This window comes from Myotis davidii, unplaced genomic scaffold, assembly GCF_000327345.1.
Source record: "Myotis davidii unplaced genomic scaffold, ASM32734v1 scaffold290, whole genome shotgun sequence".
In the NCBI taxonomy this organism is placed as follows: Eukaryota; Metazoa; Chordata; class Mammalia; order Chiroptera; family Vespertilionidae; genus Myotis; species Myotis davidii.
In genome coordinates, this window is record NW_006285049.1 from 2,477,485 (window position 1) to 2,500,810 (window position 23,326).

At 41.4% G+C, this 23,326-nt stretch overlaps 1 protein-coding gene and 1 long non-coding RNA gene across 2 annotated transcripts; one reads left to right on the top strand and one right to left on the bottom strand.

Annotated features, from left to right (window-relative positions):
• Positions 1-1,691: 1,691 nt before the first annotated feature.
• Positions 1,692-17,056, bottom strand: LOC107181799. Its single transcript, XR_001512506.1, has 3 exons — positions 16,809-17,056; positions 15,933-16,046; positions 1,692-2,209 (listed from the first exon to the last, which is right to left on the bottom strand). It is a non-coding gene; the product is annotated as an uncharacterized LOC107181799 (long non-coding RNA).
• Positions 17,057-21,836: 4,780 nt separating this feature from the next.
• LOC102768874 (putative 40S ribosomal protein S26-like 1) lies at positions 21,837-22,184 on the top strand. Its single transcript, XM_015558630.1, has one exon. It carries the CDS (start codon positions 21,837-21,839, stop codon positions 22,164-22,166), a length of 330 nt encoding a protein of 109 aa, XP_015414116.1. The 3' UTR covers positions 22,167-22,184.
• Positions 22,185-23,326: the final 1,142 nt, after the last annotated feature.

The following is a 23,326-nucleotide window of genomic DNA, read 5'->3' on the forward strand; positions in this document are numbered from 1 at the left end:
GGTCACAGAGGGTTCTAGGAACTGGTGGCAGGTCCCATCTGAGCCAGGAGTATGGGGGGGGAGGGTCAAGGGGTGCTGCAGAGGGAAGAGCCTAGGTTGGGCCTCACAGCCAACAAGCACTGATGGTGCAATTCAGGACTCGAGGCTGGTTGTCCTTGGGCATTGTCCTGTCCTTTTTTTTAAAAAAACTATCTATCTATCTATCTATCTATCTATCTATCTATCTATCTATCTATCTATCTATCTATCAATCTATCTATCTATCATCTACTAATTTGGGTGACATTGGTTAGTAGCATTATATAAACTCAGGTGTGCAATTTCACAATACGACATCTGTATTTCCATGTGTGCTCACCGCCCACAGTGTAGTCTCCCTCTTCACCATACATTCAATCCCCTTTACCCTCTTCATCTCCCCACTATGCCTCTTCCCCTCCAGTAACTACCATTCTGTTGTCTGTATCTCTGAGGTTGATTGTTTTGTTTGTTACTTTTTGTTTTTATACCACATATGAGTGAATTCACACGGTTCTTATCCTTTTCTGTCTGATTTCCTTCATTTAGCACGATACTCTCAAGATCCATTCACGTTGACAATATTTCATCATTTTTTATGACTGAGTAGTATTCGGTTGTATACATATGCCACATCTTCTTTGTCCAAACATCTGTTGAAGGACACTTAGGTTGTTTCCATGTTTTGGTTGTTGTAAATAATGCTGCAATGAACATGGGGTGCACATATCTTTAGGCATAACTGTTTTCAATTTTTTCAGGTAGATACCCAGAAGAGGGATTGCTGGGTCATATGAAAATTGCACCACACAGGCAACTGCTTAGTGTACCTGCTGGCAATCGGGCCAGAAAACCTAGGTTTGTTTGGTTATTGGCAGCCAACGGACTAACAGACTCGGACCAGGGCACCACCTTTGGCAGACCACCTGGGGGCTATTTTAAAGCTGCGTACAAGGAGGGCAGCAAACGGCTGGTTAGGGTACCTCTGGGTTCCATCCTTCCCATTTGGACAGTCAGAAAAAGAAGAGGCCATGTGGTGAGATGCAAGAAGAAAAATCTGATTCAGTGGCAGTTTCCGGATAATTTCAACAGGTGTGGCTGAATCCTGGCTCTGTTACATGCATCATGACATCTACGCTGGAGAGTTTCTATCCAATTTCTGTAATATTCCTCACATCTTAAACGTTCTTACAACTCTTCACAATTTAGCAGTGACTCATGGCTATTTTTCTTTCAGTTGAATTAAAATTGTGAGTGATTTTTGTCCTATTGGAGGAAAGTCATTTGTTTTTGAAAAAGGATGCATTTTGAATCTCTGGGCACCATGGATCAACTCACACATTTTCAACATACAGATGTTTCTAATGGTTTATAAACACCCTCAGTCTGGAAATAGCTGGTTAGTCTTTCCCAAACATCTAGGTAACACTTTTGTTTAAGTAAACTTTTTGTTAAAGTGCAATATGCATTCAGAAATTAGCATGAATCCTAAATGTACAGCCTGATGAATTTTCATGAAGTGAACATTTGTTTCACAGCATTTGGATCAAGAAGCAAAATGATCAGCTGCCTGGAAGTCCCCGGAAACTCCATCCAGTCACTGATGATAGCAGCTTGGCCTGTTTTCAACTTTCCATGAATGGAGACATACAGGGTGTATTTTTTGTGTCTGGACTCTTTTGCTCAACAACTATCTCTATGAAGAAAAAGCTGTAGATTTGAGGGCAAGGGAGGTGGAGAAGGAAGGGTTGGCCTTGGGTTGTAAAGGCTGGTGGGCCTGGGGTCCAGGCAGGCAGACAGTGGCCTCCAGCCCAAGTAACAGCTCCCGGGTTTGAATCTATGCTGTTCCACATTCTACTCCTCCTGACCCCCACGCCCCCAGGACCACTTTGATTATATTTAGAGGTTCACCTGATGGACTCCATGGAGAAGTAATTACAAGGGTGAAGAGAAAAAAGGAGGAATCAAGGATGACTCTTTAGGCCTTTGCTTGAAAACTGGGTTGCTGCTATTTCCTGAGTTGGGGGACGACCGGGAGAGAAACAAGTTTGGGGAGAGTGTTAAGCAAATGTTTTGTTTTGGACAAGTTAAGTTTGAGATGCTTCTTAAACAAAATCCAAGTGGGTTGGAAGCTCTGGAGAGCAGTCAAAGGATTTTAGCCTGAGGATGTCACTGTTGGAAAAGTTCTTGACTGTAAAAGAAGGAAGAAAGACTTAGTCCATATACCAATCAGTACTAATACATATACTAATAATTGTTGGCCCAATACACTTTTATTGTGTCCCTGAAAATTTTCTGAAAGCAGGAAACTCCTCTGTGTTTTAAGACAATTTCTCTGTAGTCTAAACCAAATAGTTTAACAAAATATATTTGCTCGATAGATTTCCTCTTCACCAAAAAGGTTTAAATCACTTATCTATATGTTTGTTCTAATACTTAACAATTTAACTGCAGTAGGGTAAATATTTAATGTGTGTGTGTGTGTGTGTGTTTAACTTAAGGAGTTATAAGTATACTTCTACATTGAGTGAGAAATGGTATTTGGGAGTAGAAAAATAATCATTTTAGATTAAACTCCCTCTTTTTTGTTTAAGTGTTGGCACCCATTGCTGGTGAGTACTTGTTTTTCAACCAAGGATAGAATGCTGGAATGAGGCCCTGGCCATCCCTCTCCAGTAAACTGAAGAACAAACATGTGCCTTCCCTTCAGATATTTTTGCAATTAATTCACTTATATTCAACTTCTAGCAGATGTAGCACTGAGGGAAAAAAATAATTCTTCCTTCATGCCTAGATTTCTCCTCTTCTTCTAATTCAACCATAGGGAAAGTAAAAGATGAAATGAAATATGCATCATTGCCTTAAGAAGGAACAGAAATGCAAACAAAATGGCATGATGTGCAGATTGACAGAATCCCTGAGAGGCCCCGCCTTGGCCGGCTTCCAGCTTATTGGTTTGCTCATTCCTCACTGCCTCCTCCTCCCCCTTTCAGTCTCTGTGCTTGGCACTGACTTGAGTCCCTCTGCTCTTTCCCATCTCCACCCTGATGGCTATTTCTCCTTCTCTTGTACAACTAGTGTTTTCACATTTCCTGAGAACAGTATTGTGAAATGAGAGGAACTTTCAAAAAGGAATTCTAGCCCTGCCGGTGTGGCTCAGTGGTTGAACTTCGACCTATTACCCAGGAGATCAAGTTCTGATTCTTGGTTAGGGCACATGCCTGAGTTGTGGGCTCGATTCCCAGAAGGGAGCATACGGGAGGCAGCCTTATCAATGATCCTTTCTCATCATTGATGTTTCTATCTCTCTCACACTTCTTTCTTTTCTGAAATCAATAAAATATTTTTTTAAAGGAATTCTATATTCTGCTAGCAAGACCATAGGTTGACAAGTGGGTGTGGGCCCAAGCAAATTGATTCTCAAAAATTTAGACACAGACAACATAGTGGCCTTTCTTTCAGGAAAGGCACACACATAGTTTTAACCTTTGGGATTCTTTAGATATAGACCCAAAGATATAAGAGAGGTTGAAATAGGATAGTTTTACTCACAGATGGGGACCACGCCCTGTCCCATAGAATGATTGGTCTAATGAGCTCTAGGAAAGTCACATCCACTAAAATATATCTCCCACTTGCTCTGCCTCAGTGACTAAGGTTTCTACTTGAGAACAATGCTAGTACTGCCTCGTACTTTTTTGGTGTTGTGGACCCTACGGTTGTAAATATGTTATTTGGTCATTGCTGTTTATGAAGTGCCCTTCGCTGTGCCATACATAGAGCTAAACTGTGGTCTCACCTGGTTCCCATTTAACAGATGGGGCAACTGAGGCTCTGAGAGAACTTGTCTAGGTTGGGCCTCATACATGGTGGGGCTAAGAGTTCTGACTCCACCTCTGGACCCTCTTTTGCATGCTAACCTGGTCAGGGTCTGACTATTGAGTGATTTGTGGATGACTCCTGCTAAAAACACAGGAGTGTGACTGCCAGGGGAGCCTGGCTTGTTCATCAGGCTAGCTTTATTAGAGAGCCAGATCCTGAGAAGATGAAACGGGCTGGCTGGGAGTAGAGGACAGCTCTGGAGATGGGAGGGAGGGGCAGTTCCCACAGGGAAGACCAAATTCATGGCTTGGGTGATCATAGGGTACCCAGCATTCCCTGAATGCAGAAGAGAGTAGTGGGAAGGTCTTGCACACATCTGCACTGCATAGACATACATTCTAGATTGGATGGATCTTTCTTGGTCTGGGTGTTGTCCTCTGACACAGCAGACAGAAAATGCTAATTACGCCAAGGTTCCATCGGTCAGTATCAGGAACTCTCTCTTAGCCCTTTGGGAAAGCAGGCCCCAGGGTTCTTACAATCCAGAAATCACAGCCTCTTTGAAAATTAGAAACACCAGCGAGTCCCAGGTCTTGAAATTCTCCAGCAGCTCCTCTCTGGAGAGGTCCTGCTGGGCAGGATTCAGACATAACCTCTCCTCCCACATCCTTAAACTTTAAAGAATCCCCACACAATTCATTCCCACTTGAGTGGTCAGCTCCCAGAAGAGGAGCTGGCTAAAGCCTGGCTGAGAGCATGGCCACCATTACTGAGAATCCTGGACTTTCCTAGCAGCCTGGGAGGATCAGGTGCAACAATTCACTTGAGGCCTGAAGTAATGTATTGGTACTGGAACTTGGGTGAGCATGGGTGCCCTGGGAGGCTTCTCTCCAGGGCATTTGTATTTTAAGAGGAGATCAAATTCGAAGGAGGACATTTCAGACTAGAACCGGCAGGTGGGATTGTATTTCTTCTGGTCAGGGTGCCACTAAAATTTCCTATTCCACCTGCACATGTGCCCAGCTCCAAATTACAGGTGCAAAGCCAGAGCTAGTCACAAATTTGAGCCCATAGCCTGTTACTATCAGTGAGGCCTTGGAGATGTCCTTTAGTCTCATGAGTCTTCTGGGGCTAGACAACATCTACCTGCTTATTGAGATTGCTAGGAAGGTAACACGAGCTATTTCAGGAAAAGAGGGGAAGTCTACAGAGCTAAATTTTGCAAATTGGGTGTGTTTTGTAATGCTGACCATATTGTATCTGAATCATTCAGCACTGTTATCTGGTGCACATTCTGGCTGATAATATAGGGAAATGTAACCAGGCATGGCTGGAGATGTAAAATAGAAATTGGTTTGAGATCACTTCACTGTATTTTGATTTTCCAATTACCAACTTATCTAACTTTTAAATTTTACTATTGTCTCTTTTAATAATTTGAATGCCATTTTTCTATTTTTCAATGTTTGCCATTCTTTCCCAATTCCTTGAATGGTATATCAGCCTTAAATTTGAACTTCTAATAATTAAAAATTTATATTACATTAAATCAAAATATAATATAGTGGTAAAGGCTTAAGAAAAAGGGATGAAGTTTTAACTAGGGATTTTCAGTTATTTAATTCAGAGTTACTTAAATTTAAATTCAAAAGCACCTGAAAAAATTAATTCTAGTTCAAACTATAAGAAATAATAATATTTTAAATCTCTAATAAGGGCCAATTAAAATAAAATAAACCAAGTCATTAGGAAAAGGATATGAGGATGCCCATAAGAGTGTATTAGAGTGATTTCCAGGACTAAGGCCTCAAGTTTGATATTCACTAAATGTAAACACAAAATTGTGAAAAAATTTTGTTTTAATGGTTTTTAAAAAATCCTTAAATGCTAAAGAGACTGATAAAGTGAGTAATAAACTGGAAGTTACAGAAACGACTATATCACACTGTAAATTTGAATTATTTAATTGTTAGAAAAGTAGGATTCATAAAGTACTTGAGAAATTGACAGAACAATCACAAATATGCTAAAATATTGGCAAAACAAAAAAAAAGCATTAAAGAAATCAGTATAAACTGAAAAAAATCTTGTGGAAAGTAAGCACTGACATTTTAGTTATGAAATGATTTCTGAATTTTAATGCACTGAAAAACACTTAATGATTTCTTTAAATGCTACTATGAAGACAAAAATGAAACCTTGTTAATGAAAACTATAGAAATACTCCCAAACTACTAAAATTGTGCCATTGAAGACAAAAGGCTATAAATAATCAAAAGAAAATTTTTCTTTTGGTAAAATGGTAAACTTGGTAAATTGATGATGTGACAATTTATTTTTCGGCAAACTGAACTTCCAGAGATCCGAGCTTGAGTCCTCTGCCCTGTTCCCTGGGCCTGTGGGGTTTCTGGTGGGGAAACCAGGCTGCCCGGTGGACCCGACAGGGCGTTTCCCATTGCAGAGGGGGAGGGGAAGGGAGGAGGGAAAACTTGGTCCTTTCCTACCTCTAAACCTTCCCCTTATATAATCCCTTGCCTATGCCAGGCTTGCCTCCAGCATATCTCTCACCCTTCACTGCACTTGTGATTTACAATGTGTCCTCAAACCAGACCTTAAGGCTCCCAGAAATGGCACCGTCTTACACAATATTTTCTTTCCAGCCCCAGATCTGCCTGGCACACTGTAAGTGCTTACAGAGTGATTGTTGAATGATGGGTAGATGTGGAAAAGACTTCAATAAACAAAAATGTGTTATTTCTTCAGAAGTTTATGGCCAGCTCCCTCCATCTGGATTCCGCGTCCCTGTGCTTCCCTCAGTTGCGGCAAATACCCGTACCTCCTCCCACTAAAGCAGGCAACCTTAGCCTCTGGCATCCCAGGCCCCGCAGTAGTGGGGCCTCAAAACAGGTTAGTCTAACCACCTAATGATGTTAAGCAAGCACCCAAAGGCTGGAAAGAAATTCTCTGGCCCTGGTAGTTCCACTGTGACATTCCAGATTCCTTTATAATGTAAAGATTTTCAAAGGTGACTTCCTGCCAATCATCTGAGCTTATTTGTAATCTTTTGGCTGAGAAACAATCAATTTATTCAACAGCCTCTTCAGAATCTACCTCATGCCATAGTTCTAAGCAATGAGATACATACAGTTGTGCACAAAGCTGGCACACTTTATTTCATAAGTACTATGTTTCAGTAATTTTAAAAATTCTTATTTTCTTTCTAAAAGTAACGTTATTGAAAATTTTTCAGTCCTACTGTCTTTGCAACATGAATGGGATTTCCCAGACTATCTTTCATACGGGGTGCCCCCAAAAATGTGTACACACTTTGAATGATTATAAAGTCAGTATTTATTCATGTACAGTTCATTTTTAGAATTTAAAAGAATCTACAGAAAAAAATCATTTTTCTTGTCAATGCCTGTTTTCAAACTGATGACCATTCTGGTCTGGGCACTGCTGATAATAGAAAGCAATGGAATCACAAACATCAAGAATAATTTTGTTTGGTATTTGTGCACCCGCAATTCGTCAACTGTTGCAGTGTTGTACCATAAACTTTATCTTTTATGTATTTCCATAAAAAAAAGTATAGTGGCACTTTAGGATAATTTTTTTTTGTTCAAAGCTTCAGCCATTATTTTAAATAAGTTAAAACTAAACAGGAGTGAAAATTAAGTTATCAGCTGTTAAAGTGTGTATACATTTGGGGGGGGGGCATCCCATATTTATTGCTGAAATAAACACAAAATTTTTAGTTGCTTAGTTTACCCAGGAATATTTAGAAATAATTTATCATTACTTCACATGTTTTATCATTTCTCTTTTCACAAAAACAAATTATTTCTTAGCTATAAAAATGTTGTTCTTTCCTCTCTTCCATTTTGCATTTTTCTGTTATTTAATAACTTTTTATTTTTCAATTATAATTGACATACAATATTATATTAGTTTCAGGTGTACACCCCAGTGATTAGACATTATATAACTTACTAAGTGATCATCCTGATAAATCTTGTACCCATCTGATACCATACATAATATTATTGACTGTATTCCCTATGCTGTACTTTATATTGACATGACTATGCTATAACTACTAATTTGTACTTCTAAATCCCTTCACCTTTTTTCACACATGCCTCCAACTCCCCTCCCATCTGGCAATCATCAAAATGTTCTCTGCATCTATGAATCTATTTCTGTTCTGCTTCTTCATTTATTTTTATTTTTAGATTCAATTGTTGATAGATATGTATTTATTGCCATTTTATTGTTCATATTTTTAATCCCTTTTTTCTTCTTCTTCTTAAAGAAGACCTTTAACATTTCTTGTAATACTGGTCTGGTGGTGATGAACTCCTTTAACTTTCTTTTGTCTGTGAAGCTCTTTCTCTGAACTTCAATTCTAAATGATAACCTTTCTGGGTAGAGTAATCTTGGTCATAGGTCCTTATCATTCATCACTTTAAATATTTCTTGCCACTCCCTTCTGACCTGCAAAGTTTCTGTTGAGAAATCTGTTGACAGTCTATGGGAGCTCCCTTATAGGTAACTAACTGCTTTTTTTCTTGCTGCTTTTAAGATTTTCTCTTTGTCTTTAACCCTTGGCATTTTAATGATGATGTGTCTTGGTGTGGGACTCTTTGGATTCATCTTGTTTGGGACTCTCAGCTCTTCCTGAACTTGTATGTCTATTTCTTTCAACAGGTAAGGTCATTATTTTTTCAAATTAGTTTTCAATTTCTTGCTCCTTCTCTTCTCCTTCTGGCAGTCCCATGATGTGAATGTTAGTACACTTGAAGTTGTCCCAGAGGTTCCTTATACTATCTTCATATTTTTGTATTCTTTTTTTCTTTTAGTTGCTCTGATTGGGTATTTTTTGCTTCCTCTATTTGAAATTGCTGATTTGATTTTTGGCAACCGCTTCTGTTGATTCCCTGTAAATTATTTTTTATTTCAGTTAGTTTATCCTTCATATCTAACTGGTTCTTTTTTATGGTTCCCATGTTCTTTTTAATGCTGTTGAAGTTCTTATTAAGTTCCTTGAATATTCTATAAACATTGTTTTGAATCTATATCTAATAGTTTGCTTGCTTCCATTTCATTTAGTTCTTTTTCTGAAAATTTCTTCTGTTCTTTCACCTGAGACATGTTTCTTCTTTGCCTGTGCATTTTGGCTGCTTCCCAGTGTTGTGCTATGCATTAGATAGAGCTGCTTTGTCTTCTGGATTTGGTAGGATGGCCTTGTGTAATAGGTATTCTGTAGGGCTATAAGTGTGTCACTTGTGGAGGTTGTAGGGTTGTAATCTGGTGTGGTCTAAAGCTGTCTACTGAGTGTACTGGTTCTGAGGCCTCCCAGGAGCTGCAAAGTAAGCCACTGCCTGTGCCCTGCCTAGGGCCACCCAGCATGAGCTACCGAGCAGACTGCAGATGACTGCTACTTGTGTTGGACTTTGAGGTGCCCAGGAGAGGCTGGTCTGTGAACCAAGGCGGGTTGCTGCTAGTGCCAGGCTTGGGGCCACTTAGTGAGAAGAACAGGGCACACTGGGGCCACCTACTGCTTGCTTGAGATATTTTAGGAAAGTCCAAAGCATGAAACAAGAGAGGCCAGTTGTATGGAAAAGCCACTGGAAATGGCTTTGATAAACCAACAAGTTGGGTGGGGTGAGGTCTTAGGGAATCACAGGGTGGGGCCAACAGTGTGAGGCAGGTTGATGGAGACTCAGATATGGTGCTGGCTTGTCAGCTCTGTGATGGGGAGGGCTCAGCAAAGGAGCAATGACTTCCATCAGTACTTTTGTTTTGGAGAAAGTTGCCCACCACCAGCTCTTGCCCTGATGCCAGACAATTTAGTTCTTCTCTGTATGTCACTGGTTCCTTTCAAACTTCTGCCCTAGAGTTTGAGCTCAGACAGAGTGAGTCTAAGTAAGTGCATGTGTGGCCCTTTAAGAGGAACTACCCAGGACTCCAGCAGCTTCTGTGTCACTCCACCTCAATCCCCGCTGGTTCTTATAGCCCAAAATTATGGGGACTTCTTTTCCTGGCATTGGAACCCTGGGCTGAGGGGTGTGGTATGAAGTTGGACTCTTCGGCTCCTCAAGGGGAACTTCTGAATTGAAGATCTCCCTCCTGATTAAAAACCGCCATACATGGGTGTAGATTAAGCAGCCTACTCTGGGCCTCTGCCTTTTCTACCAGTCTCGATGTGGCTTCTTCTTCTTTTCCCCTAGTTGTAGGACTTTCATTCAGTTAGATTTTAGGTGGTTCTGAATGAAGGTTGTTCTGAAGATAAGTTGTATTTTTTATGTGGTTGTGGTAGGACTGGAGTACCACATTTACCTATGGTGCCATCTTGACTGGAAGCCTTGCATTTTTCGTTTAATATTTGAACACCCTGTATTAGTTCTAGTAGTGATGGAGGGGCATGCTTTTTTCATAATAGAGTCTAAAAGTCACATTTGGATGAATTAAGGTGATGATTTCAAGTTTCTATTATATTTTCTGAACATTTTCCCAAAGGACTTTTCCATAAATTCTTCTTCATGCTTCTGTAGAAGGTTGTGTATAGTTCTATTATGGCACTTCATGTACAGCTCTTATTTTTATTTACTTGTTTCTCTTTTTCACCAGACTGCAACAATCTTACCCACACTTGCGTTCGCATGCTTAGTACATTGAAAATGCAGTATTCCTTCACTTCCATGAATGAATAAGTCAAGGTGGCATTATCTTCTCTTCTCTTAATAACTAGAAATCTGGTGCATGAATTTGTGCACGGGTGAGGTCCGTCTGGCCTTCCCTGATGGGGGCCAATTGGGCTGGGGCTTGCTGGGGGGAGGAGCCTCGGGCGGTTGGCCGGCCGGCCCTGCCCCTGACCAGATGGGGGGCCAATCGGGGGTAGGGCTGGCTGGGGGGAGGGGCTGTGGGAGGTTGGGGAGGGCTGATCAGGGCCCCAATCAGGCTGGTTGGCCGCTGCAGTGCCCGTCATCATGACAGGTCATTCTGGTCTTTCTGGTCATTCCGATCATTTTATTGTGCCTGTCGCTTGGCTTTTATGTATATAGATAATAGCAAACCTCCTTTACCTTCTATATTCTAGGCATTAAACCAGCGGTTCTCAACCTGTGGGTTGCAACCCCTGAAAATACATCCTGCATATCAGATGTTTACATTACAACACATAACAGTAGCAAAATTACAGTTATGAAGTAGCAATGAAAATAATTTTATGGTTGGGGGTCACCACCACATGAGGAACTGTATTAAAGGGTCACGGCATTAGGAAGGTAATCTCACTTCATTCATTATTTCATTTAATCCTCACTGTAGCTCTATCTGTAGTGTATATATTCTTATTATCTCTCCTTTTTACCAGAGGGGAAGATTTAGACAGGTTAATTAACTTTCCCAAAGTTACACAGCAATAATGACAGAGTGGGAAATGAACCCATGTCAGACTCATCTGGTAGCTCATATTTGAACATTCCTCTATAATGTATAACATATCTCCAGTTCACCATAACTTGAAATTGTTTTAAAAGATTTCCTCTCTATTAGCATTCTTTATACACAAGATCCCAACTTATGATGGTTGACTTAGGATTGTTTTACTTCATAATGGAATGCTTTCAGCTGTATATGTTAATGGTGAGTACCCACCCTACTTTTCTGGTTTTCATTTTCAGTACAGTATCCAATAAATTACATAAGATATTTAACCCATTTTAGGCTGTGTCCTCCCCCCAATTCATATGTTGAAGTCTTAACCTCAGTACCTAAGAACACAAACTTATTTGGAGATCAGGTCTTTACAGAGGTAAATGAGGTCATTAGGGTAGGCCCTAATCCACCACCTTTTATAAGACTGGCCACTTATAAAAACAAGACATTTGAACACAGAGATACACATAGAGTGAAGCCAGTATGAAGAGACATAGAAAGACAAGCCATCTACAAGCCAGGAGGGAGGCCTGGTACAGATGCTTCCCTCGCAGCTTCAGAAGGAACCAATGCTGCCTGGTTTTTAGACTTTTAGTCTCCAGAACTGTGAGACATAACTTCCTGCTGTTTAAGGCATCCAATGGTACTTTGTTACTGCAGCCCTAGCAAACTAATACAGGTCAGATAACTCTGTTGTGAGGGGCTGTCCTGTACTTCGTAGGATGTGTAGTTGCACCCCTGACCTCCACCCACTAGAGGCAGCAGCACCTCTTCCCCCCATGTGACAAACCCAAATATTTGCAAACATTGCGGAGTCCCCATGGAGCACCCAGATTAGACTCTTTGTGGCCTTGAGGCAATGCTGGTCTCAGACATTAGAGGCACAGCCACAGCCAATTTCGTGGCACTCTGCAGGCCCCTGGGGATTTCTGAAGAAAAGCAACTCCCAACATTTAACTTCCTCTGAGCAGGGACCACTCACAAATAGCGCTGTCCATTGGGGAAAAGTTTCTAATGAACTGGAGATCTAGGTAAGATAGACAATCTCTCAGTCACACTCAAAGAAAACTTGTGGGATTTCATTTTCCTCGAACTCAAGTGAAGACGCAGGAATTTGCAGACGTCACCCTTTGGTAAGTGCTGGTCTTGCCATTTTACAGGAGCAACAAAAGAAGGAGATGTTGTTTCTGAGCGAGATGAAAACACGAGCCACTGCTTTAGCATTGACAGCCGTGAGAGAGGGAGCTAAGGGGATTGTGGACAATGGAGCACATATTCTAATTAACTAGCACAAAGCCTTGGATCATGTGACTGTTTATTTACATGGGAGTAGTTAGTTGTAATGAATGGAGCAGAACAGAAACAAACAGCAGCAGGCATCTTAGTGAGGTGGCTAAATCCTTTTACATCCTTTCATTTCAGAGGGACTCGAAAAGGTCACATCTTCAGAGCTGCCATAATTATATTTTTCTCACAGCATGAACTCCTCCTAATGGCAATGCAGCAAGCTACTTACAGGTGATGGATTTTTTTGTCCAACAGGTCAAGGCATCATTTTAAACAACAGAAAATGCCTTTTCTTTTGCTAATAGTTTAAGCATGTTGATAAAGTCCGGATTATAAATCTTCCAGAGAGCCTTTCAAATATGGCTACCTACAAATTTAATTAACTCCAAGATGTACCTGATAGTGCCAGTCTGCAATCAATCAGGCATTATTCGTTTTTCCTTTTTTCTCATATTTGAAATATTTTTGCTTCTTTCTCTCCTTATGCACACATTCTTATACACTCGTATGTCTCTATATCTACATTGTTGTTTTATCATGAGTTAGAACCGAAAAGCCTGAGCCACTCCAATCCCCTCCATTTCTTTGACTTGGGAGCAGCTCCCGGATGAGGCCTTGGTGACCCCCAGCTTATCACCCCGATCACGTCTCCACCTGTAAGGGCCACATAAGCAGGAGACAGAAAGCATGATCCCGTTTTGGCTTCTTGGCATCAGGCTGTGCTTCTGAGCTCCTGCTTCTCCATCTCTGAAGTAGAAGTGCTGACCCCTGTCTGCCCACCTCAAAGGACTGTGAGACTCAGAGAGAACAATGCACATAAAAATGGTTTGTAAACCAGCAAGTGCTTCAACATGAAGACACTATTGTCATTGTTGTGTCTTGGTTAATAGGAACCTCAAAGGCCTATGAAAGATTAGAACTGGGGGAATTACAGACCTAAGTCCCCTGAGTCAATAGAGTTCTGGAAGCAAACAGGACACCTTAGAGACATGTCTCTTGGGCCATGAGGATAGGATTTAGCCCCCTGAACCCTATGCTTCTGAAAGAGTTGCTTTACCAAGTTCTATAATTTACGTATACACTCAGATAATCTGACTTTGGTGACTCAGGTCGAGATGGCTTTACTTCTCAGTGTGATACAGAACATGCCTACGTTCCCAGAGAGACGCTTTGTAGACTGGACACTTGCTTAAGAAGGCCTTGAAAAGTAATAGACTTTTCCAGGCAGAGAGGAAGGGAAGAAGAGCTTTACAAAGAAGCCAGGCAACCAAACGAAAGACAAGGAGGAAAGCTAGAGCAATGGGAGGGCCAGGCTGGGGGGCTCCTTGGGGCTGGCGGAGGATGGGTGCTCACGTGGGAATAGCTGCAGGTCTTTCTTGTCTCTCCAAGCCTTATCAGTCCTACCACGCGTTTCCAGCGGGCGCCAGTGTGCCCTGTCTAATCCCCACTCCTGCTCTGTACAGTGTGAACACTCCTGCTCCTGGCCCTCACTGTTTTACTAGTACCCTCCTTGTGGGTTGTGGAAGGCAGGTGTTCTTCTTTTACCCATTTTACAGCAAAGGATAGGGAAACTCAAGGGGTTAAGCCATGGAAACCAGGGTACCTAAGAGCTGTTTGTACATTCAAGTTCAGAGCAGCATTATTTGCAATAACCAAAAGGTGGAAGTAACCCAAGTGCCCATCGACAGATGAATGGATAAACAAAACATGGTCCATCTATACAATGGAGTCCTATTGAGCCATAAAAAAGGAAATTCTGACACATTCTACAACATGGATGACCATTGAAGGCGTTATGTAAGTGAAATAAACCAGTCACAAATGAAAACCGCCATGTGATTCTACTGGCATGAGGTGCCTAGAGTAGTCAAATTCACAAAATGGAAAGTAGATAATGTTTGCCAGGGGCTGGGGGGAGGGGAATGAGGAGTTGTCATTGAATGGGCACAGAGTTTTGGCTTTGCAAGGTGAAATGTTCTGGAGATTGGTTATACAACAACGTGAATATACATAACAAAACAGTACATTTTGTTATTTGTATTTTTACGACAATTAAGAATAAAAATTAAAAAAGAAAGTTGGGACAGTAGTGTCAAGTCAATATGGCAGAGTTAAAACTATTTGAACCCCACTTCTGAGTCAAAGTCTGTAACTCTCCGCTGCACAACAGGGAAGTGAAAAAACAAACAACAAACAAACAAAACAAAAAACAGGAGGGGGTTGCAGTGACCCTGCCCTCTCTCCTCCTCTGCACTTTCAGAATAGTAGGCTTCAGCCTCTGGAGATCTCTAGACTAGAACTCCTTTCAAGGGGTGGGATTTTTTTTAAAAATATATTTTATTGATTTTTTTTTTATAGAGAGGAAGGGAGAGGGATAGAGTTAGAAACATCAATCAGCTGCCTCCTGTACACCCCGCACTGGGGATTTGCCCACAACCAAGGTACATGCCCTTGACCGGAATCAAGCCTGGGACCTTTCAATCCACAGGCCGATGCACAATCCACTGAGCCAAACCGGTTAGGGCAAGGGGTGGGATTTTAACATATTTTTTTCTTCCCTTTGTGTTAGTCTATATATTCCCAAGTTTCTATAATGACGTTTATAAATGGAGGGGGAAGTGCTAACTCTCTATTAAAACAAAACATGGTTCATAAGCCTTTAGATGCTTGAGTTCAACGGCTGAACAGTGTTCCGCAAGGGTGATGTAGCCTGTTGTTTCCTGTGCACCAGCCAACCTTGGGAGGATCTGGCCCCATCACTTGGCTGCTCTGTTCTAAGAAGGGAGAGAGACCCAGATGGCAAATGACTTTCTTCAAGCTCCAAACCAGTTGTCATCAAGTCAGGATGAAGAGATCAGGTCTTGCAACCTCTGCTCCAGGGCCCTTTGCCCAACTTTACTCTCTCTCTGAATCTGAGGTGCTTGGTGTACAGCTGAGCTCACGTTTGCATGCAGCTCTGCTTCATGTACAACAAGGTTTCTCGCCAAGTCAATACCAGTTCACAGTATTATTAGTCACGTGCATGGAGATAAGAAAAAATCGAAATCTCTTCATGCAGAAATAGCAGTTAACACTTTAGGGTAGATCCTTCCAGACCTTTTATGAAAATGAAAGGTACCCTTGTTATTGCAATTATGATTTTGTAAAAATAGGAGCTGATGATGTAGAGTTAGGAGAGAGTTGGGGGGCAGTAGGCTGATCCCATGGGGGAAGCTGAAGGGGAACAGTGGACACGTCTAGTTGGAAGCCCCCAGACTGGCAGCTAGTTGGGTAAATCAGAGCAGTTGTTCAGTTGAAGTAGAGAAACAGTAAAGTTGGAAACCACTCTGAGTATTTTATTAAAGTAAAACATGCAAATCTACCTTCATTTGACAATGTTTTGAAGGAACAAAGCCTCTTCTTTAAGTACGGGAGAGTTGATTGGAGTTCTGTGTGATCTTCTAAGAATAAAAGTTGATGGTTTCCAGTCCCAGCATCTTTAAAGTGGAGAGAGAATGCAAAGACAGTTGGGAAACAATCTGAGTTCAGAATCTTCTAGATTAAACAAAACTCACCAATTATTTTACATATGTCTCCCCCATACCAAACTCCAAGATTTTGTTTTTGTTTTAAGCGACTTTCCCTTTCCTATTACTACAAGTGTAATTCAGTTTGGATTTTACATAACAGCAGTTCTTTTCCTCATTCACATTTCATTTGTTTACATAAATACAAAAACAAGCACCACTGGCCAGACCAGTTTGTGGACAAACATATCTGCCTCTTGGTTAACCTAAACTGTGGGAGCAGAAGTGCCCCAGCGACCCCAGTCCCATTTCCTGGACACGAGCCTTTGCTCTGTCATTAGACAGTATGTTCAATTGAGAGCAAGGCAAGCATCGGTCAATCCAGTGTTGAAGATTTCTCACATACTGTAAATCCAGAAAAACAGTGTGCCCATGAGGATGCTTCTGCTGCTGCAAGTAACAGAAATCCTGACTCAGCTAGTTTAAAGGGAAAGGTGTAGGGATGGGAGGGGGGCTTTATTATTTCAAATAACAGGAAGTTTAGAAGCAAGACAAGCTCTAAGACTGGTTGAGTCAGGGACTTACTGTCACCAGGGTCCCAGATTATTCCCAATGTCCATCTCTGTGTGTCCATCCATCCACCATCCATCCACCATCCATCCCATCCATCCACCATCCATCCATCCATCCATCCATAGACAAGCTCTAAGACTGGTTGAGTCAGGGACTTACTGTCACCAGGGTCCCAGATTATTCCCAACTCTCCACACCGTTAGCCACAGCCTGTTTCCAACAGCTGGGATATCAGGTTTTCTTCTCGCCAAGTGGGAGAGAGAAAAAACAGGAATCCACCCATGAAATCAGGTCCTCTCCTTCCATCTGGTTGGTATGGTTTAAAATGCCAGCACCCATAGCCGAATTGAAGATGAATTTAGTTTCCGATTCCCGTGAATCTCATAAACTGGTGAACACCTGGACAAAACAACTGTACTCTGGAAGAAGAAGAGAGAAAAGGATGCTGGGAGAGATGTGGCGACTCCTACAATAAGCTTCACAGTATGGCCTCAGGCCCGCTCTGATCCCTCAGATGCCAGGAATGTACAGCCCTGATGCACCTTTGCTCCAGGTCAAAAGTCTGACCATGATATCATCAACTGTTAGCCTATCTGAGGAGCTGAAAGTGATGAAATGAAAGTATAGGAACTAGTCTCACTTTAACTCATAATCACAAACATGGATGGGCTCCCCACAGTGCCTGTGACCTGCCTACATGTCCCTTGGTTGTTCACTGCTCCCCTCTGCTAGGAAGCACTTCCCGGCTTCTCTGCCTGCTTCCTCCCTTCCTTACACTCTAGCTGAGGCCTCTCTCACCCTTCCCTGAGCTATCAACTCTGCCATCCAACCTGCCTGGCCTGTCTCTTCCGGGTGCCCTGCCTTCCCTGTGGTCACAGCAGATGACCTGGCTTCTCCCTCAAGCCAACTTCATCTTCCGCTTGTGCCCATATCCCATCCCAGTCACCTTCTCAGAACCTTGCTCAGCACCCAGCCCTTCTCTCCCCAATTCTATCAACAAACTCTATCAAAGAAAGCAAAACTACTCTTCCTTGACCTTCTCCTAATTGCTAAAGACTCATTTTCCCACAAGAAAACATTTTGAAAGTGTTGTCTAGAGTCACCCTCTCAGTCCTCAGTCTCTCAACTTCCCATAGTTGAGCTTTCCACCCCATCACACCACTGAAAGGGTTCTATCAAAGTTATTAATGACCTCCCTTCGGCCAAATCCAGTCATTTGCTGCATTTATCTGACTTGACCTCTCAGCACTGTCTTCAACCTCTCACGTTCCTCTCAGCCTCTATCGCACACCCTCTCCTGGGTGGACTCTCTGGGTAGATTTCCCACCTTAATCACTCACTTATTTCCCTCTCCTCCCCTCCCCTCCTCTCCTCTCCTCTTGCCTTCTCCCTCCCCTACCCCCACCATCCTTCCACACTCACTTGCTCCTGCTTTTCTATCCTATTCCCCACTCTTGAGATGTCAACATTTGCAGATGATCAGCAGATTTGGAATCCCAACCCAGATGTACCCATCAAGCTTCAGGCTTATGGAGCCCACTGGCTGCTGTGCTTTCTACTTGGGTGTCCAGCAGCATCTCCAACCTAATATGCCCCAAACTAAGCTTTTAGTTCCTCCCCACCCTCTTGTCCCACACACCTGTTTCTCCTCTTGTCTTCATCACCTTGGTTTATACAGCTGCTAGTCTAATTTAAAGATCATTCTCTTTAAAGATTCCTCTCTTTAAAGATCTTTAAAGATTCCTCTTACTCCGTGTTACTCCCTTCCAATACTCCATCCATCAGCAAGTCCTGTCATCTCTTTCCCAAGACAGCCTAAATTCATGCACTATTCTCCATTTCCAGCTCCAACTACAATCATCTCATTGAACCACAGTGATAACCTGATACTGCTTCGATTCTTGCCTTCTGCACAGAGCCCAGAGTCATCTTCTAAAAATATTAAATCAGATGATCTCACTGTCTTGTGTAAAACCCTTGTGGCTTCCTATTGTGGGCAGAACAAAATCTAGATACCTTATCATGACCTAAGAGGCCTTATTAGGTCCCATTGTGGCCCATTTTTGATAAAACTGGGCTCTGGGCACCCAGGCCTTCTTCCTGCCGGTGAAAATGCAAACTCAGTCACACCCAGGGCCTTTCAACTTGCTCTGCTCCCTGACTTCTGCAAGACTGGATCTTTCCTGTCAGTCAGGGCTCAATTTAAAGGTCACCTCCACAGAGGCCTGCCCTGACGGCAAAGTTTAAATTAGCCCTTTGCTCCCTAACACTCTCTACCCTTAACCTTGTATTTTTGTTCCAGAACTTATCGCTATTTAAATTTTTTCACTTATTTATTGATAGTCTTTCTCTTTCCCACTCATGCTAGACTATAACCACCAGGGAACAGAACTCTTTGTCCCATTTACTATGGTGGCCTCTACACCTAGAACAATAATAGGAACTAATAAAATAATTTAATACATGAATAACCCCACTTGTCTGATTTACATTCTATTTTCCTAAAGGAATAAGCTCCGAGGATGGTCAACAAAGGTTGCAGAAAAGTAGCTTACTCTCCTTTCTGTTCCCACTTAACTCATTTAGCAAATCTTTATTGCTAAGCACTGGAGGAACTCAATGAAGAAAACCTTGAACCCAACTTCAGGAACCCACAGATTTGGATGGTGGCAGACTAAGCATTTAGGACATTACAGTTTAGCAGTTGGACAAATACCATGAGAGAGGGAAGCACAGGATGATGAAACTCAAGAAGGAGCACCTAACCCAGAAAGTTGAGATCAAGGAAGGCTTCCTGGAAGAAGTAATTCCTAAGTTGTCCTGAGTCTTAATAATAAATAAGGGTCAGCCAGGTGAAGAAGGGATGGAAGGTGGGCATGAACACTACCTGAGCGAGCAGCAGAGGCACAGAAGACTTGGGAATCCACGGGAGGGGAGAGCAAGGGGGTTAGAAAGACTGGAGATTAAGTTCAAGGAGGATGGGAAGGGGAATGGAAAGGTATGAGACTGGATAGATAAGAAGAGACCACATTCTAATGGCCTTGCAACAAACAACACAATAGCTCACTTTCATTGAGAGCTCACTATGTGCTAGGCACAGAGTTAAGCACATCACATGTGTCATCTCATTTAATCTCCATGACAAACCTGGAAGGTAGGTCCTGTCACTATTCTCATGTTACCGGTGGGGAATGTTAAGTCACCCTCCTGAGGACACTCAGAGAGTAAGTGGTGCGGTCAGCCTGGAAGCCCCATGAAACCATGTTACAAATGCTTTGAAACACAAGCCCTGGATCTCTTGTAATAGTTCTTAGTTTGTCTTTCTAGTTCTTAGTTCCAAACTGGTAAAATGAAACTGATAGCTGGCCCTACTACTTGGAGTTTGTGAGGATTCACTGAGATAATTCATAAAAACTGCTCAGTGCCAAATCCAGCATAGTCACGGCTCAATAAATACAAACTATTACTATTATTATTGATTTTCTTTTTGGAATGTTGATAAAGGCTATTATTAAAATCTGGGGATGTTTTCCTTGCAGGGGAAACAGGACAGTTCCTAGAGATTGTGGCTCCTCCTGCATTACGATTGGTGACTTAGTTCACTAATTTAGAACATATTCTGAATGTCTAACTATTTTCTGTATTTGCCAATATCTTTTTAACTACAGATTGACAGGTAAAAAAATAAAATTGATATTTGCTTGGAAGAATTAATGGTTTAAATCTTTGTTGTTGTTTTTTATCATAAAATAATGCCTGTACAAGTTAAATTCTAACAATACAAATGGGTATAACATGAAAAGTAAAAGCCCATCTCTTCACCTACACCCTCACATATAATGTATTTATAGCTGATCATAATCATTGCTATGATTTCTTTCCCCTAGAAATTTGTATTTATATATGACACACATGTATATAAATATATGTATAAAAGATGATCCTTGGACTTTTCATTTGTAATAATACTGTATTCTATCTGCTTTTTTCCACATAAAATAATTTAGTTTGGACATTTTTTCATATCAATACAGATACATGTATTGATTTTGAACAGCTGTGTAGTATTCCATTTTATAGAGCACTGTAGTTTATTTAGTTCTCTCCTGATAAGCATTTAAATTTCATTAGTTTTTTACTATTACAAATAACATAATCATGCTGTCCCTGTACAGTATACATTTGCCTCCTTGTGCAAGTGTTTCTGTGGGAAAAATTCCTAGAAGGGGAAATTGCTGAGCTAGGGAGAATGTTATTTTTAAATTTTAATCGTTACTGCCAAACTACTTTCCAAAGAGCTTGCAAGAATTTACAGTCCATTAACAAAATATGAGACTTCATGTTTCCCATACCCTCAAGTATGAGCAAAATTTTATTTTTGCAAACATAATAAGTACAATATTATCTTGTTTTAGTTTAGTCATAGTTTTTGATTATTTAAGAAGTTAAAGGATCTTTTCATGTTTATTGTCTATTTCCCTGTTTTGCTACCAACTGCTTAACTTTTGCCTATTTTCTCATTAAATTGTTCATTTTTTTTCTTGCTGATTTTTAGACCTCTTTGAATATTAAAGAAATAAACCCTGAAAATCAAGTGAATAATCTGATGAACAGAATGAACTAGTGATTATAATAGAATCAGGGGCATAGAAAGGGAGTGGACTGACTATTTATTGATCTGGGATGCACCCATAGCATAGCCCTTAGGCAGGTGACCCCTGGCAACAGGCAGACTAGCCCATCAGCAAGGATTTACATAATAATAAATGGGGGAGTAGTTTCAGCTACCACTGTCTGGACAAACAGAGGTGGCGCCTAGCTGACCTCTGCTAGGGCTTCAAAGGCACCCAGCCTTCGGGGTGTTCTCTGTCTATGTTTATCAGATAGTGAAGGCAATAAACAGTTTCCCACAGTGGGGAGTGAGGGAGGAGGGTAGGGTGGGAACTGGGTAGAGGGCAGTTATGGGGAGGGGGGGAGAGGAACAAATGTAATAATCTGAACAATAAGGATTTAATAAAAACAAACAAACAAACAAAACAAAAAAACCCCTTTCCTATTATATCAGTTGCAAACATTCTTTTTCTCCTTTGGTTTATCTCTTGATTTTGAATATAATATTCTCAATCTTGCAGAAGCTTTAATTTTTACAAAAATAAATTTGTCCTCTCTCGGGTCCTTGTTTCCCAGATGACCAAGAAAAGAAGGAATAACAGTTGTTATTCCAAAAAGGACCAAGGCCATCTGCACCCTATTTGTTGTACCAACTGTGCCTGGTGCGTGCCCACGGACAAGGCCATTAAGAAGTTTGTCATTCAAAACACAGTAGAGGCCACAGCCGTTAGGGACATCTCCGAAGCGAGTGTCTTCGATGCCTATGTGCTTTCCGAGCTGTATGTGAAGCTGCATTACTGTGAGGGCTGTGCCATTCACAGCAAGGTAGTCGGGAATCGTTCTCGTGAAGCCTGGAAGGACCGAACACCCCCACCCCAATTTAGACCTGTGGGTGCTGCCCCATGACCTCCACCAAAGCCCATGGAAGGAATGAAGTCCTTAAGGAGAGACGAAAAGTTCTCTGGGAGAAAATAAATTAAAATTGTACTTTTAAAAAATAATAATAAATGTGTCAGTTTTGTCTTATATGTCCCTTGATCTTCCCCAGTTCAAAATTGTTTTTAAAAATAGCCAATGATTTTTCATGTTTTACATTTAAGTTATTGATCCACCTAGAAATTATTTGGACACAGGAAGTGAAGTACTTTAGCAATTTTTCCCCCACTGGTTTTTGTCACAACAATGTTTCTGAATTATTCATATTCTCCCATTGACTTAAAATACCATGCTATTTATAGTCAAAATGTACTTGGGTTTATTTCTGGGATATCCATTCTCTGTTAACATCTTCGTTATTTACTGTACTTTCTCTGTGATGTCTTTCTGTATTTCCTAGAATTTTTCTGCCTATTAACTCTTTGAAAATATTGGGTAAAATTAGTTCTTCCTCATTATTCTATTTATAGTTGTACTGGCTATTCTCATTTCTACACGAGCTTTATATCATTTTGGCAAATTCTCCAAGGAAATCCTACTGGTATTTTGATTGGCATTACAGTTACTTCCGGGAAAGTATGCTATATTGTTTCATTTACTCCTATCTCCTTTTATGCTTTTGTATTAATCAGAACAGGATGAACTATGCTGCAAGAAAGATTAAATCTCTAAGTCTCAGTGGATTAATGCAACAAAATTTTGTTTCTCACTCAAATTGCAACGCAGGTCGGGCCCTGCCCAGGAGAGGGTCCTCCCTGCAGTAGCCCTGCTGTTCAGGCTAGTTTGACCTACAGCTTTGCTCTCTCAGTAGGAGGCCTCCGTGGACTGTGGCAGAGACATTTCCTGCTCAACAATTATCCATGTGCTCCCTAGAATTGCCAGCCCTCTTGGAGGTAGGTGGAGCTGTAAGACTAATTTCCTGCCAATGGGCAACTGAAGTGATGTGTCTCACTTTCGGATCCAAGCTCAGAAAAGGGAAGTGCATTTTCCCTGTGATCTCTTCCCTTGTCGTTGAGTCCCTCCCTTGAGATGACCGAGCCAAAGACTGATACTCAACGAGCCAAAGACTGATACTCAGCGTCTGAGTCACCTCATGGAAGGCAGTTGCCCTGGCGACTCACTTGGATCCT